Source organism: Megalops cyprinoides, chromosome 10 (genome assembly GCF_013368585.1).
Source record: "Megalops cyprinoides isolate fMegCyp1 chromosome 10, fMegCyp1.pri, whole genome shotgun sequence".
In the NCBI taxonomy this organism is placed as follows: Eukaryota; Metazoa; Chordata; class Actinopteri; order Elopiformes; family Megalopidae; genus Megalops; species Megalops cyprinoides.
Window position 1 is genome coordinate 8,054,083 of NC_050592.1, and position 14,066 is coordinate 8,068,148.

Here is a 14,066-nt window from a genome sequence, read left to right on the forward strand (position 1 = left end):
ACCGTGGAACAGACGGAGACACAGGCCTAATGCAGGATTTGAAGGTCCCCTCCTTGTTAGGTAGGCATGGTTCAGGTTCAGGTCCCCTCTTCGCAGTTTAAAAAAAACATTTAAAATGTTATCTCAGAAAAGATTATGAACAGTGAACTTAAAGAAATTTTCTGTTTCTTTTTTGTTTCATAAAAATGTTTAGAAACTATGGTCCCCTCTTGGCAGGTATAGGGTCCCCTTTTAGTAACATAGACGTGTGTGTGTGTGTGTGTGTGTGTGTGTGTGTGTGTGTACATAATTCATTGGAGTATATAAAAGTCATTTCAGACTAACATTTTGTAATTTTATGTCTTGCTTTACCCACTGAGGGTCATTTGTTTACTTCTATGGGTGAACTGATTCAGAGTTTCCACTTAACCATTGCTGAAACCTCAGATGTCAGTTAAGTTTGAAAAACAGTGGCAAAATGGAAAGTTGTGCTTGCAGTGTTAGAAGCATCAGCATGATGGTTCCAGTAATGTGGTCTCTGTGTACTTCCTCACAGCAGTACCGCACCACAGACCCAGCACTCTTGTGCTGCACCTAAACTTCCTCCATATCTGGCTCTACACTGTCCAGCAACAACATGCCTCTTCATCACCAAAATTTTCCATATTGTCACATTTTGCGAGCAGATTGGAATACACACATTATGGAATTATTATGCTTTTTAATATTACATGTCCTACAGTATAATCACAATAATGCAATTCCTACCAGACACAGCTATGTTACAGTATGACGACTTCATTGCATGCAGTTACAATCAACAGTACGCTTACATTTACATTTATATGTGTTCATTTACAGCATGGTATTCAGTGAAATATGACCACCTGGCTACATGTATTTTCTCTCTCTCTGTCTCTCTCAGTAGGGAAGAGTCAGCGAGTCAGTGTTGATCCAGAGGTTACTGCCTACGTTGGGGGTGATGTCACACTGCACTGTCAGTTTGTTCAGGGAAAAAATGAAACCAAGCTCATACAGGGTGAATGGACGAGGGAGCCTTTGGTGCAACCATCAGAGAAACCACTGGTGGAAAAGATTGTGGTCTTTAAGGAGGGTGAGGAGACAAATTACCCTGAATCACCCTTGAAAGGAAGAGTCAGTTTAATAAGCACCTCTGTGCATGATGCCTCCATCAAGATCGACAATGTTAATAAAACAGATGAGGGGAGGTATACCTGTACATACAGCACCTACCCTTCCGGCTCCATGGAGGGCACCACCACACTCATCACACAGGGTAAGAGAATAAAGAATGTGACGGCATTGTGTTCCTCTAAGTGCTGTGACTTTCACTGTCTCTCAGAGTGGCAGCAATATTATTTTTGTTGCTTTAGTTCATTCAAGTCTCACTTGACTACCTGAACAACAAAACTCATAAAGCAAAAGAAAAACTTTGTGACGGTGTTTGAAAAGCAAAGTATACAAGATTTTACAAAGACACAAGACACTATGTTTTCAGTGATGTCAGTCGTATGGGGTCAGTTGTTATTGTCATTGTGTACAAATAGTGCCAATAGTGAAATGAAAATGCAAAAATATAACTTTATGTCCATTACAGATTTGGAGAACATTAATCACTAAAATCCTATGTTGCTTTTAACAGTGAATATATAGTTGAGTCTACAGTTAAATGGAAAGGAAGCTGAGCCCAAAGACCTGGGTTCATTTCCTGATTAAAGACTAGGAGCAGCAGAAAAAAATTAGCTTTGTTCCACCAGCCATGGTTTCCTTGTTTCAGCACTCTCAGGCACCTCGCCATTCATCAGGCACCTGAAAGTAGCACAGATTATGTCAGTGGAGCAGTGCCTATCCTCCAGTCAGCGCCTGCTCCACTGCAGTGCACCGTGTGACCTGTCATGCAAAAAATAGCCACTGGCTGCAGGTGCATTGGGGGATTGCAGTCCTCTCCACTCGGCACAACTACAGGAGTGCAGAGGTTGCCACAGTGAGACAGGCCTAATGCACAATTAGTGGTTCCAAAAACAGGATTGCGGTAAAGAGGAAAAACTTTAAAAACAAAATTCAGTGGCATTTTTTGGCATTTGTGCTGTTTAAATTCCCACAATAGTGCCATGGGTGTGGTGAGTGTCTTTAGAAGTTTTTTTATTCCTCCAATGCAGAGGGCATTTGGCTAAATTATTTGCGAGTCTGACAAATATATCATACAGAACATGATAGAGTTTTTTGTTTTGTTTTGTTTGTTTTCTTAAAACCATGAGCACCGTGTACAGTAGGTTGACCTTAAAGCAAAGCTGCATGCTAGTACATGCCAGTGACCTCATGTGGATGCAGTGTACTTGTTTTATGCTTGGAGGTATTGATCACTTCGATTCTGAATCAAACATGTAACATGTTTGATTCAGAATGATACACATGCAACATAGATTTGTTACAAAGATCACTGTGTATCATATGTTATTGTACTTTGTAATTGCTTCTCTGTATTGCTGTATTTTATAAATTGAAGTTTGGCTGTGTTATTACCCCAGACTATGATGTACACTGTGCTGTGTTCAGTGTCAAATCCTAGGTCACCACTTGTCCCTGTGGTTGTGTTGGCCATTCTGCTGGTTATAATCCTCATTGGAGCAGCAGCATACTTCATCGTGAGGAAGAGGAGGAGTAGGTTGGTGGCCTAGCCAAAATCAAATTCCCAGCCTTTGAATTTATTCACATTTTTGAACTTGAATATGGAACACAAATATGTTGTATGCCACTGTAAAACTTAATCTGATCACTTCGCACATCTTTTTTACCATCTGATTTCTGCTTTTTTGTCGACCCCCCCCCCACTTTTTTAATGTAAATCTTCAGCCTTAATAACATCCAATGTAGAAAAGTCATACTGTTCACAAATAATATATATAAAAATGTTATTAAATGCAGCGCAATTGTGAAATAGATAAAGCAGAAGACTGAAAAACAAACTGACTCCACTGTGTTTCTAGGCCCAAGATCAATGCTGTGGTACATCGCAGAAACACCAACCGTAAGTCTCTAACCCCTCTTCCACACAATTTCCATAGGCTCTTCCCCATTCCAGCTTCCTTCTCCAGCAGGTTTGCAGTCAGTAACTTCAGCTTTTGAGAGCGGCCTTTTTGTCTGTGTTTCAGAGCCACCCAGGACCGCTGAGACAGAGGGCGAGGTACAGTACAGATACAGTTTTACATCCTGATTGACGCTGCTTTGGTGTGTGTGTGGTCTTGAGATGTCACCTTAAATGATAGACACCTAATAACACATTCACTTTGCTGTAAGGGAAATGGACACTGTTCCAAGTGTTTATTTACAGAACTGAGCACTCCTGAGTGCCCAAGTCCCTAATGCTTATGGGTCCCTGTGTAGGTTTACAAGGGCAAGGACTCTTCAAACAAAGCATGATCGTTTTCATTTATTGAGGTTACAGACATGAGCTGGCCTAGAGTTGCGTGTTGAACGGGTATCTTTCTGTTCTCTAATGTTCTCTACAGTCGTGCAGTGTGTGTGTTACATTATAAACTATATAACCAGAGCTTACTGACTATTGCCTGCAGTCCAAGGGCTGTGATCATTTCCTGACACGCTTACCTTGTCTGTATGCTTCTGACCAGTGACTGTCATCTTAGGCCCCAGGGATGAGAACCTGGGCTGAGCTAAAAAAAAAAGATAAAAATCTTTACGATAATTTGGCGTTGTTTTTCTTTCCTAGGACATAACCTACGCGGATATTCGTCACGTTACCCCCGCCAGCAGGGGCGCTGCTTTCCCCAATACCGGCTCAGAATACACTGAGGTCAGGCACGGCAGCCAGTCAGGCTCAAGGCTGCAGCATGCAGACCCAGTTCTGTACTCTCAGAATGTAAGGGTGGAGGGCGGAGACACCACCTATGCACAGGTTAAAAGGAAGTAACAGTGTGTGACTGAGGGAAATGAGAGGGATGGAGGTTCGCCTGGATTTTATAGTACAAAGCAATGGACAGGGAGGCTGGACTTGTGATCAGAGAGTTGTGGGTTTGAGTCTGTTGTGGGGCACAGCTGCTGTACACTACAGCAAGTGACTAAACCTAAAATGCTCCTCAAAAAAAAAATGGATAAAATTTAAATTTTAATAACAAAGTTGGTTACATGGGAGAAGTGTGTCAGCTGCAGGTTGTGACATGATAGAAGGCTGTGCAAAACATTAAAAAAGTTACAATTTTTGGCACACAAGCACAAAAGTCCTGATGGGAGGCTAAGATTCACAGAAACTGCAGGCAGGCAGGCAGTGTGCGGCTTTAATTGCGCTTGGTAGCCATTTATTTGCAAAACGTACAGTATTGTGAAGTTCTGGGTGATGATTTCCTCCAGTGGTCATCTGTAGGTACTGTTAGAAGGAATAGGGACTGAAAATATATGTATTTTTTTCTATTAACATTCTTGTTGTTGCATGAATGTAAGTTGTGCATGCTTTTACTGCTTAATAAATAAAATTACTTTCTACAATATCATTTTTACAAGAATCCTTGGCATTCAGGAAAGCAATAAATGTGTATAGTATGAATATAGTAAGAGATCAGCTAACATTTCATTATGTAGTGTATGAACAGCTGTTTGACTTTAGTGCATTAAACAGACCAAAACACAGACACGTGGTCAGAACCAAACAGACTATAATGCACACATACACTCAGTGTCACTCAGGTACACACCAGACACGCCATCCCAAGAGAGTCTGAATATTTCTTTTTATTCAAAACGCATTTGTGTGTCTATAGTTGTAACATCTGGGGGGGTCGTTATGAAGAGCATGAAATCACCACCTCACCCGCCCCCACCCCACCCGCATACCCCCCCAAACCCAAATATCTGTACCCTCCTACCAACCCCTGCACTTCAATAGGAATAATAATAACAACAATATAATCATCATAATATTCATCATCATTGTTTTAATAATCCATTTAGCACTAGTATAGAAATATGAAAAAATAACAAAGAAGGAACTAAAAAGTAAACAAAAAGATGTTTTTGTTTTTTTTTTTCCTCTAGGGACTCCCCACCCCAATTCTTCCACACTCCCTCTCTCCATCCCTCCCTTCCTCACCCATGTTCATTCAGGAGAGTCACACAGGCACCAAGTCACACCCACGCCCCTCCTCTCTGTGTCACTAACGTTTGCAGCTGAACTGAGTGTCCCCTCTCACACTCTTCAGCTCCTGTCTGACGCTGAGGCAGAACTGAGAGACGATTGCAGAAACGATACTGTCTCTGTCTTTCTAGGGATTCGCGCGTGTGTGTGTGTGTGTGGCAATGGGTGCGAATGTAAGTGATTTCATCAGTGTCAGATAAACTTTAGAACGTCTGAACAGTTAAGAAAAGGAACTGATAATGTTTCTTGTAACTGGAACACACTGAATTGGCCAGACTTTGTGGTCCTTGACATGAAACCTCCAGGAGCATGGCCTACATAGCTCTTAGACTTGTTACACTGTGTCAAATATATGCATCGTTTCAAGCCTGATATATGCTAGAACATGATATAGCATATATCAGTAGTGGGTAAAGGGGTTGAAAGGTTTAAATATATAGTTCAGTAAGTTCAAAATGCTGCAAAAAATGCTGTTTTATAGTTTGCTTTCCGGTCTTAAATTGCTCCCTTCATCCTTCAGCGACTAGTCTGAGATCAGTGGTCAGCCAGCAAGTGTCTCACATCACGCAAGCATTCCAATTGCTGACCACTGATCAGCGGTCAGTGTTGCTGAGGAGACTAGAGAGCAAGGGACTTGCAATTCAACCATGGTACTGAAAAAATGAAATGCATACCACCCCCAAATTGCAATTGTGTAGTTATCTTTTCATTTTTGGACTCCAGACTATGGAGTAAAAAAAAAACACTGCACAACTTTTCTTAAAACTTCTTTGATGTTTGTAAAGATTGAGGGGAAGTTTCTAAATTATCAGCAATGAACAGCAGACATAACTTCTTTTTTTATCTGCAGCTGTTGTTTCACTGACCGGGTCCCTACAGTTAATGTTATAATTCAGACTGATTGTTCAGAAAGGGCTTTATGTCCTCTGGCTCTGGCAAACGTTGTCCACTTAAGAGGTGCCATGCTGTTAGAAATAAAGAACAGAGAGCCATCTGAAGCTTTTGGCAACAGTACAATTCCACGGCCGTGCCCAGAACTGAGCACAGGGGGGAATATCTAATTAAGGAAGTGGTCCAATTAAGGATTTGTCTCTCGGATATCTTGTCCTATTCTTGTACGTTTTTGTGCCACAAATTGAAAAGGGGGCTGGTTAGTTTCGGGCAGTTTATTCCGTTAAGCTTCTCATTTGGGTGAGGATCGGCTCACAAACATGGTCCCTGGATCGTTAAACCTTGCCCTTCTTCGTGTTCGGGCGCGAGGACACCGCATACCCTGTGACAGCGACGTCTGTCGCAATTTAGAAAACGTCTGCTACCGAATTCCCCGTTTCAGAGCTGTCATTAGATTGAAAAAAAAAAATGATGTGCGATCGCACAAGCACAAGATGCGGCCACAGCAGACAAAGGTTCCTCATTTTATCTGTCTGTGGTTTCTTGCTGTCTTAGTTTTAATGCCTGTGTTGCTCGAGGGGGGTGGGAGTGGAGTAGATTGTGGCAGAGGATTAAGAGAAATCTATACCTCTTGGACAGGCTTCCCAAGGACAAATCAGCTAAGTGTCTCTCACACGCAGTCGCCTGGTGCTGCACCTGTATACGGTCCTATCAAAATCATTCAGCACACAAGCCTGCTTGCTTACACTCACACGGTCAATTAAAGACCTTCACAGTGTTCACGTATACCAATCCAGCGCTGTCAGTCTTGTGGTTTATGTGCAGTCAGTTGCCCTGTGTAAATTCCTTGTTTGTGTGTATTCTACCATTACCTGTCGCTATGGGTTTGAGGTGAGCCCAGCGCAAAGTGAATCGCTGGTCTTACAAACCACACCGGGGAACAAACAATCTTTCCTCAGACCAACCACTCTGGTAGTTTGGGTTCCTATGGTCTTGCAATACTTCCCTCCAAGACATTAACATTAACTGGGGGAAACCAAGAAAGAAAGTAAGACAGAAAGAAAGACAGAAAAAAAATAATTCTCCAGTCAGTTTTTTTTTTTTTTTTTCCGCTTTTGTTTCCTGTTTTTGATGTCACTTAGTTTCGAGTCTCTATGCTCCTTCAGGTCCTCCAGGAATGCTGTGTGCTCCAGCTGCATTCGTAATCTCTATGTTCCCGAGGAGGAGAAGCAAACCACTCTAGGTGTGTAGTCTCTATGGTCCAGTGGGAGGGGCTGGTTCTCTTCTTGTTGTGGAAGATGAGAGAGAGTCACTATGGCCCTTTGTGGTGGAGGAGGGGTTGAAATCACGTTGAATGACAAAAGAGTGGCCAGACTTTTCCCAGTAGTTGGTTTGTCTCTTTCCTGAACAGCGTCAACCTTTCATCTTTTTCCCTGTAGGACCAGCGTGCTGGTTGACACCAGCACAATCAGACCTCCTTGAAATGGCACTTGAGCTCTCACTAGAGTGTTTAGTACTAAACCGCAGCGAACGGCCGCTCTAAACAGCACAAAAATGACCTTAGTCATCTTGGCGATGACCATGGGCTTTTCTGCAATGGAAAAACAACCAACCTCCACAACAGGGATGTGGTGCCCCGAGGGGAGAGGGGGTGAGGAGAGCGGGTCGTTTAGCCAGGTAAGCTGAGGTTCCACTCACAAGCACTCATGGTCGCTCCGAGGCTCAGTGAAGTCCTCACAGTCTGTCTCTGTGTCCCAGTATCCAGCCACTAAGCCCAGAGCTGTCACTCACTGCTCATGCCCCCCACCCCCCCCCCCCCACCCCCCTCCACTGTCTGGTCCTTACCCTCCTGAAGGCAGTGCACAGAGGGCATGAGGCCGAAAGCCCCCACAACCACCCCCCCCCCCCCCTTGAGCAGCATGTCCCAGCAAAGTCTGCACCCCTCCGCTAATCCCCCCACTCCTCAGTCCTGCTCCCCCAGCAGGTCTGCGCTGGTGCTGCTTTGCGTGGGAGGTAACGGGCGGGGCGGGGGGGTGTGGTGCAGCCTCCGCGGGCTGGCCCCCCCACCCCCCTCACTGTCGGTGTTGGAGGAGGAGGGGGGAGGCGGCGGGGGGAGACGGGGCAGGGGGGCGGAGGAGGGGGGGATTCGGGAGGAGCTGGACCGCAGGCTCTGAATCCGCCGGCACTCCTGGCAGATGCGGATGTGTGTGCAGCTGCGTGGGGGCGCGGCGGGGGCCGGCGGGGGCGGGGGCGTGGTGTTGGCCCCCAGCGGGTCCTCCAGCAGGCGCTGCGGCCCTGGGCCCATGTCGGTGGGGCCTCCCCCGGCCCCGGCGCCCCCCGTCAGGGGCCCCGACCCGCTGTACAGCTTCCCGTTGCTCAGGCGCATCTCCCGCACCAGCCGCAGGGGCCGTGGGGCCCCCAGCGACAGCCGCGTCGGGTGCCGGGGCCCCCCCGGGCCTGTCAGGGGCCGTCGCCGCCGCGAGCGGGAGCTCTTCTTGCACGAGATGGCGTTCCGGAACTCCGTCAGCATCTCCTGGCACACCGACACCTGAGAGAGAGAGAGAGAGAGAGAGAGAGAGAGAGCGAGGAACGAGAGAAGGAGGGCGGAGCGGGAAGAGGGTGGAAGAAGGGACAGAGAGAGAGCGAGAGAGACAGAGAGAGAGAGGAAGAAAGGGAGAGAGAGACAGACAGAGGGAGACACAGAGAGAGAGAGAAAGGGAGAGAGAGATAGAGAGAGACACAGAGACAGAGACAGAGACAGAGACGGAGGAAAGGACAAAAGGGAGAAAAAGGAGAGAGAGCGAGAGGGGAGAGAGATACAGAAGGTAGTACGAGGAGAGAAGGGGGGAAGGGAGAGGGAAAAAAGTGGATGGAAAGGCAGGGAATAGGAAGTGTGGGAGAGTGCGAGATGAAAGATGGAGAGAGAGGATAAAGGTGGAGACAGAGGGAGGTTTGAAAGAGGTGAAAAAAAGAGGTGAAAAAAGGACAGAAGAGAATAAGAGTTTGAAAGAGAGGAGTTGGGGGGAAGGAGCGGGAGAGGAAGAAAAAATGACAGAAAGCGGGCAAATATCAAGGAAGCAAAGTAGAGGGTTAATAGAGCCCAAACGCGCATAGGGACTAGCTGCACTTCATTAAAAACACACAGAGACGGACTAAGAGGAGTGACAACGGGTTCTGTAAAATGACACAATGACACACACATACCTTTGCAAAAGAGTCACACACTGACAAATATAACAGCACACACATACTCAGACATGCACAGTGGAATGCTCTCATTCTTAATCACATGCCACATGCTCACACACACTCTTGTAAACTGATCACGTTATACCAAGCGCTCAGCACTAAATAATACACCTAACTGAAATATCCATTCATAAACCTGGCAGACGAACACCAATTAGAAATGCATCGACTGACACACATCCATAACTGTCCGATGAAACATAGAAAGTGATCAAAATGTTGAAATATGGGAAAGAGGACTGCAAGAACCCGAGACAGGTATATCAAAAAAGTGCAATATTAGGACAGGGACAATCACTTAATACTTAATGCAAGCAATTACTGGCAGCACAACATTGCATAATCAAGTGCATTTTCAAACACAAACAAACTTGATTAGAGTCTATAAACATACCATTACAACACTCATCAACCACTGCATTATAATATCAACCCACAATGTCTGATTACATAACATATATAATATATATTTTATTATATTACATTATTGGCATTTAGCAGATACTCCAGATCTTATCCAGATCGACTTACATAGTTACAATTTTTTACATGTTATCCATTTATACAGCTGGATATTTACTGAGGCAATTCTGGGTTAAGTACCTTGCCCAAGGGGCCAAAAGTAGTGCCTCAGCAAGGAATCAAACCAGCAACCTCTCAGTTACAGGTTCTTCTCCTTACCACTACACTACACTGGCTTATTATTATCTACAGTAGCATTCTGATTGTGACACACAGGTCTACACTTCTGCCTTAGGTACAGCTCAACCACAGAGTAGAGCACTCAGTATGCACGCTTACAGTGAAACACTTGCACGACGGCTCACAAGCAACACGATGGCCACGCAGCACAACACACACACAAACAGGCGGAGAGTTGGCAGGTTGCCGTGGTGACCTACTGGGGTGGGTCTGTGATTTCGGCGAGGGCGAGGGTGAGGGCGTACCTCGTCTGTCTCGGCCGAGCGTCGCGTGGACCACACAAACTCCATGATGGCCACGAAGACGGCGATGATCAGGCCACAGATCAGCACCACGAATATGCCCCCGATGTTCTCCATCCCCAAGCCTGAGCGACAGAGAGAGACAGCGCATCAACACACACACACACACACACACACACACACACACACACACGAATATGCCCCCGATGTTCTCCATCCCCAAGCCTGAGAGACAGAGAGAGACAGCGCATCAACACACACACACACGAATATGCCCCCGATGTTCTCCATCCCCAAGCCTGAGAGACAGAAAGAGACAGCGCATCAACACACACACACACACACACACACACACGTGCACACACAGACAACACACACACATGTACACATTTGTACAAGCTCACACATACCCACATATGCGATCATATACACACGCACACACACCCACACACTCGTACTTGCAAACACACACACAAACATGTTCACACACACATATGTACATGTTCAAACACAGACATGCACACACACACCTAGATGTTGATAATTCAATAGACGTTGATATTTCAATCAGCACAACCATGAATTATCCATCTAAAGGCCTGTGGAGAAGTAAGCATTCAGAAGAAGCACTGATCTGTCCTATTCTACACAGCACACAGAGTGAGGGCCAGAGCAGGGATCAACATCACTAATACCCCAATGACCCCCTTTCCTGCAGGCACAGAAAAGCTTCGGTCTAGCAGTTCAAAGGGATCTGAACACTGAACCGGGCGGAGCACTAGTCTGAACATGGACTGCAGCAGACTGAACACTGGACTGGAAGAGGGCTCTGGATGTCGACCTTTGGCCCGGTGGTCCTCCTCCTTGGGACACTGCCCCCCCTCCCACCAGCGCCTCTTCAGAATCTCCAGCCGGTTATTCTCCTGGAGCTGCAGGATGGCCAGCGTGATCTCGTCTCTGAATGGAGAGCCTGAGAGTGGGAGATAGAGACAGGGCAGCAGACCGAGAGAAAGAGAGAGAGAGAAAGGAGAGAGGGAGAGAGTGAGAGAGACAGAGACATAGCAGGAGAAACAGACAGCAAGGGGAAAAAGAGAGAGGAGAAGAGAGAGGGAGAGAGAGATAGAGACAGAGCATGAGACACAGAAAGAGTAGGAGGGGACGGAAGAAGAGAGAGAGATAGACAAGACCAGGAGAGAGAGAGAGAGAGAGATAGACAAGACCAGGAGAGAGAGAGAGAGAGACAAGACCAAGAGAGAGAGAGAGAGAGATAGACAAGACCAGGAGAGAGAGAGAGAGAGAAGGAGACAAAGCAAGGGTGAAAGAGGAGGGAATAGGGAGCATGAGGGGGGGGGAGTCAGTCTACTGTGTTTGTCTGTGTTCTACCTACTTAACACTGCGTCAGTGGCATCAGCATCTGCAGATTAGTTCACATGTGACATGAAATTATGGTGTTTTGACAGGATTAGTTGCAGGGGGCGTCTGCAACATTCAATTAATCATATTGTTTACGGTTAATATTTATAAACAATATCTCGCTAAACCTCACAAAAAGCAAAGGCAATCGCCTGAGATAATGATGCTACGGTAATGACTCATCTTCTGATGAAACTACATCCATCCATTCCTCACCTTAAATCCCCCCCAACCCTCCGCCATGACAGAATCCCTCACAGTGAAGGCACTGTATCCCAGAGTGAGACTGAGACAGACAAATCTCAATATGAAGTAATCACGTCTCAGGTCTCACATTCCGCTCCAAGACCAAGACAAAGGAAAATCCAAGCCATTTTTAAAGGCCAAAAAAAAAAATAACCGTGCCCAAATAAACGCTTAAAGACTGAGAGCAGACTCCCACAGGGTGGGTGTGCTAATCCCGTCAGTGCCCAGACCGAGACGGACCGAAACGAAGGATGTAGACTCAGACTGAGAGCGGGTCGGCACCGTCCCCAACGCCTGCCCCCCTCCCCTCGCTCGCGCTCACTCACCCAGCGGCATGCCGATGCCGTAGCCCTTGGTGTCCAGCAGGCCTCCGATCTGGGTGAGGTTGCAGTTGAGGCGGCGGTGGTACTCGTTCATGGTGCTCTCCAGCAGGAAGGCGTACTTGGAGTTGAGCACCCGGGCGATACCCTCCTCCGTGCTCTTCACAAACACGCTGGGCTGCTTGGAGTGCATGTAGTTCCACATACGCTGGTAGGTCTGGTACCGCGAGTTCTGGAAAAGAGGGCGGTCGGGGTGGGGGGGGGGTGTGAGGGATGGGGGAGGGGGGGGCAAGGAACAGGGGGTAGGGGGGGAGAGTGATTTATGAGCGTAATCGTCTGCACTGTCATTATCGCATTAATCACGGTTACCGAGTCAAAAACAAACAATATGAGATTGCGCCGAGGCGTCCGTGGAAGGAAAGCCAGGAAATTATGCATCCGTGGAGCGGCGACAATCGGCGCACACTAGTGCATTATGATCCTTTCAATAGAGAGAGAGGGAGAGAGAGAGGGAGAGAGAGAGGGGGAGAGAGGAGCGACGCAGACACAATAGCAAATACAGTCTGGCGCCGACGCAGCCGTTCCCCCACACACACCGACAAACACAGATGCCAACACAGATGCCAAGGCACTTACATAAGCAAACACGGGCACCCAGCCACTTAATGCAACACAAACACAATGCGACAGGCACGTGCCGCAACTCGAACACAGAAGCTAAACGCTAAAGCGAAACCGCGCCGACACGCTCCGCGCCACAGACAGGCACACAGAGGGAAAACACACACACACAAATAAAGAGAGAGCCTGACACAGCAGCACACAAATACAGGCCACTGACAGTGTGACACATACGGTGAAAACACATAAACACAGACACACAGAGGCAAACACAAAGACACACACACAAATACAGAGACAGCCAGACACAGCCATACACACAAATACAGAGACAGCCAGACACAGCCATACACAAATATAGGTCAGTGACACTGTTTCACATTGATACAAGTGCAGTCAAAATGCATGTACAGCCAAGAACTGATATACACACAGCCGTGACCATCTGACCAGAATGGACCGTACCATGAAGAAGGTCATGGTGCTCCCCCCATGAATGGTGCCGTACTCTATGTTGGTTTGGTCCGCCAGGTCGTCGGGCGACTCGATGGGCACCTCCATCCTCTGCACCGTGAGGAAGGCCGCCAGGTTGGCCGTGTAGGACGAGATGATGATCAGGGTGAAGGCCCACCTGAGAGAAGAAAGGATCCAATACTCAGGCCCACACATGTTACTGCGCTCTGTCTCCAAACTCAACCCTACACGCATAACTGCACACTATGCCTCTGCTCTCAAACCTACACACAAACGCATGCTGTGCCTCCGGCCTGAAACCTACACACTCTAATGTGTACTGTGCCTCCACACTCAAGCCTACACACACTATTGTGTACTACCCTTCCACAGTCAAGTCCATACACACTTTCCTAGTGGAAACACAATGCACATGAGTATGTGTGGGAAATTGGAGGCACAATGCACATTTGTGTGTCCAGGTTTGGATGTGGAAGGAGAGTGCAAATCATTTAATGCATTGTGCCTCTGTTCTACACACACTTATTTCCACTGACCCCCCCCCAAACTCAAGACAACATACACTACTGCATTCTGTGCTTCCACCGTTATATTACACTACATTCATTTTGCAGACAGCAGAGCGACTTCCAGCACAAAAGAACAGAAGTGTATCCATTAAAGTTGAATGAGCAACAATGTCAGACCAGGCTAAACAACACTCCCAAACCTGTGAGTGTGAGCATAACACCATTCAAGCCCTACCACAGGTTAACCTCTGCA

The 14,066-nt window shown here is 46.8% G+C and overlaps 2 protein-coding genes across 2 annotated transcripts in view; one reads left to right on the forward strand and one right to left on the reverse strand.

The window, feature by feature from the left end:
- Positions 1–3,928, forward strand: part of LOC118784406 — an 8,249-nt gene extending 4,321 nt beyond the window's left edge. Inside the window, exons 2-7 of the mRNA XM_036538638.1 lie at positions 1–60; positions 908–1,276; positions 2,557–2,665; positions 2,988–3,028; positions 3,153–3,184; positions 3,728–3,928. The exon at positions 1–60 is cut by the window's left edge and continues 20 nt beyond it. Of these exons, the coding sequence (XP_036394531.1) occupies positions 30–60; positions 908–1,276; positions 2,557–2,665; positions 2,988–3,028; positions 3,153–3,184; positions 3,728–3,928 (783 nt within the window). The 5' untranslated portion in view covers positions 1–29. The remainder of the gene's footprint in view (positions 61–907; positions 1,277–2,556; positions 2,666–2,987; positions 3,029–3,152; positions 3,185–3,727) is intronic.
- Positions 3,929–8,000: 4,072 nt separating this feature from the next.
- The window catches only part of grik5 (glutamate receptor, ionotropic, kainate 5), a 41,381-nt gene continuing 35,315 nt past the window's right edge, over positions 8,001–14,066 (reverse strand). Inside the window, exons 16-20 of the mRNA XM_036538322.1 lie at positions 13,296–13,461; positions 12,216–12,441; positions 11,072–11,200; positions 10,189–10,355; positions 8,001–8,585 (exon numbers count right to left, since the gene is read on the reverse strand). Of these exons, the coding sequence (XP_036394215.1) occupies positions 8,001–8,585; positions 10,189–10,355; positions 11,072–11,200; positions 12,216–12,441; positions 13,296–13,461 (1,273 nt within the window). The remainder of the gene's footprint in view (positions 8,586–10,188; positions 10,356–11,071; positions 11,201–12,215; positions 12,442–13,295; positions 13,462–14,066) is intronic.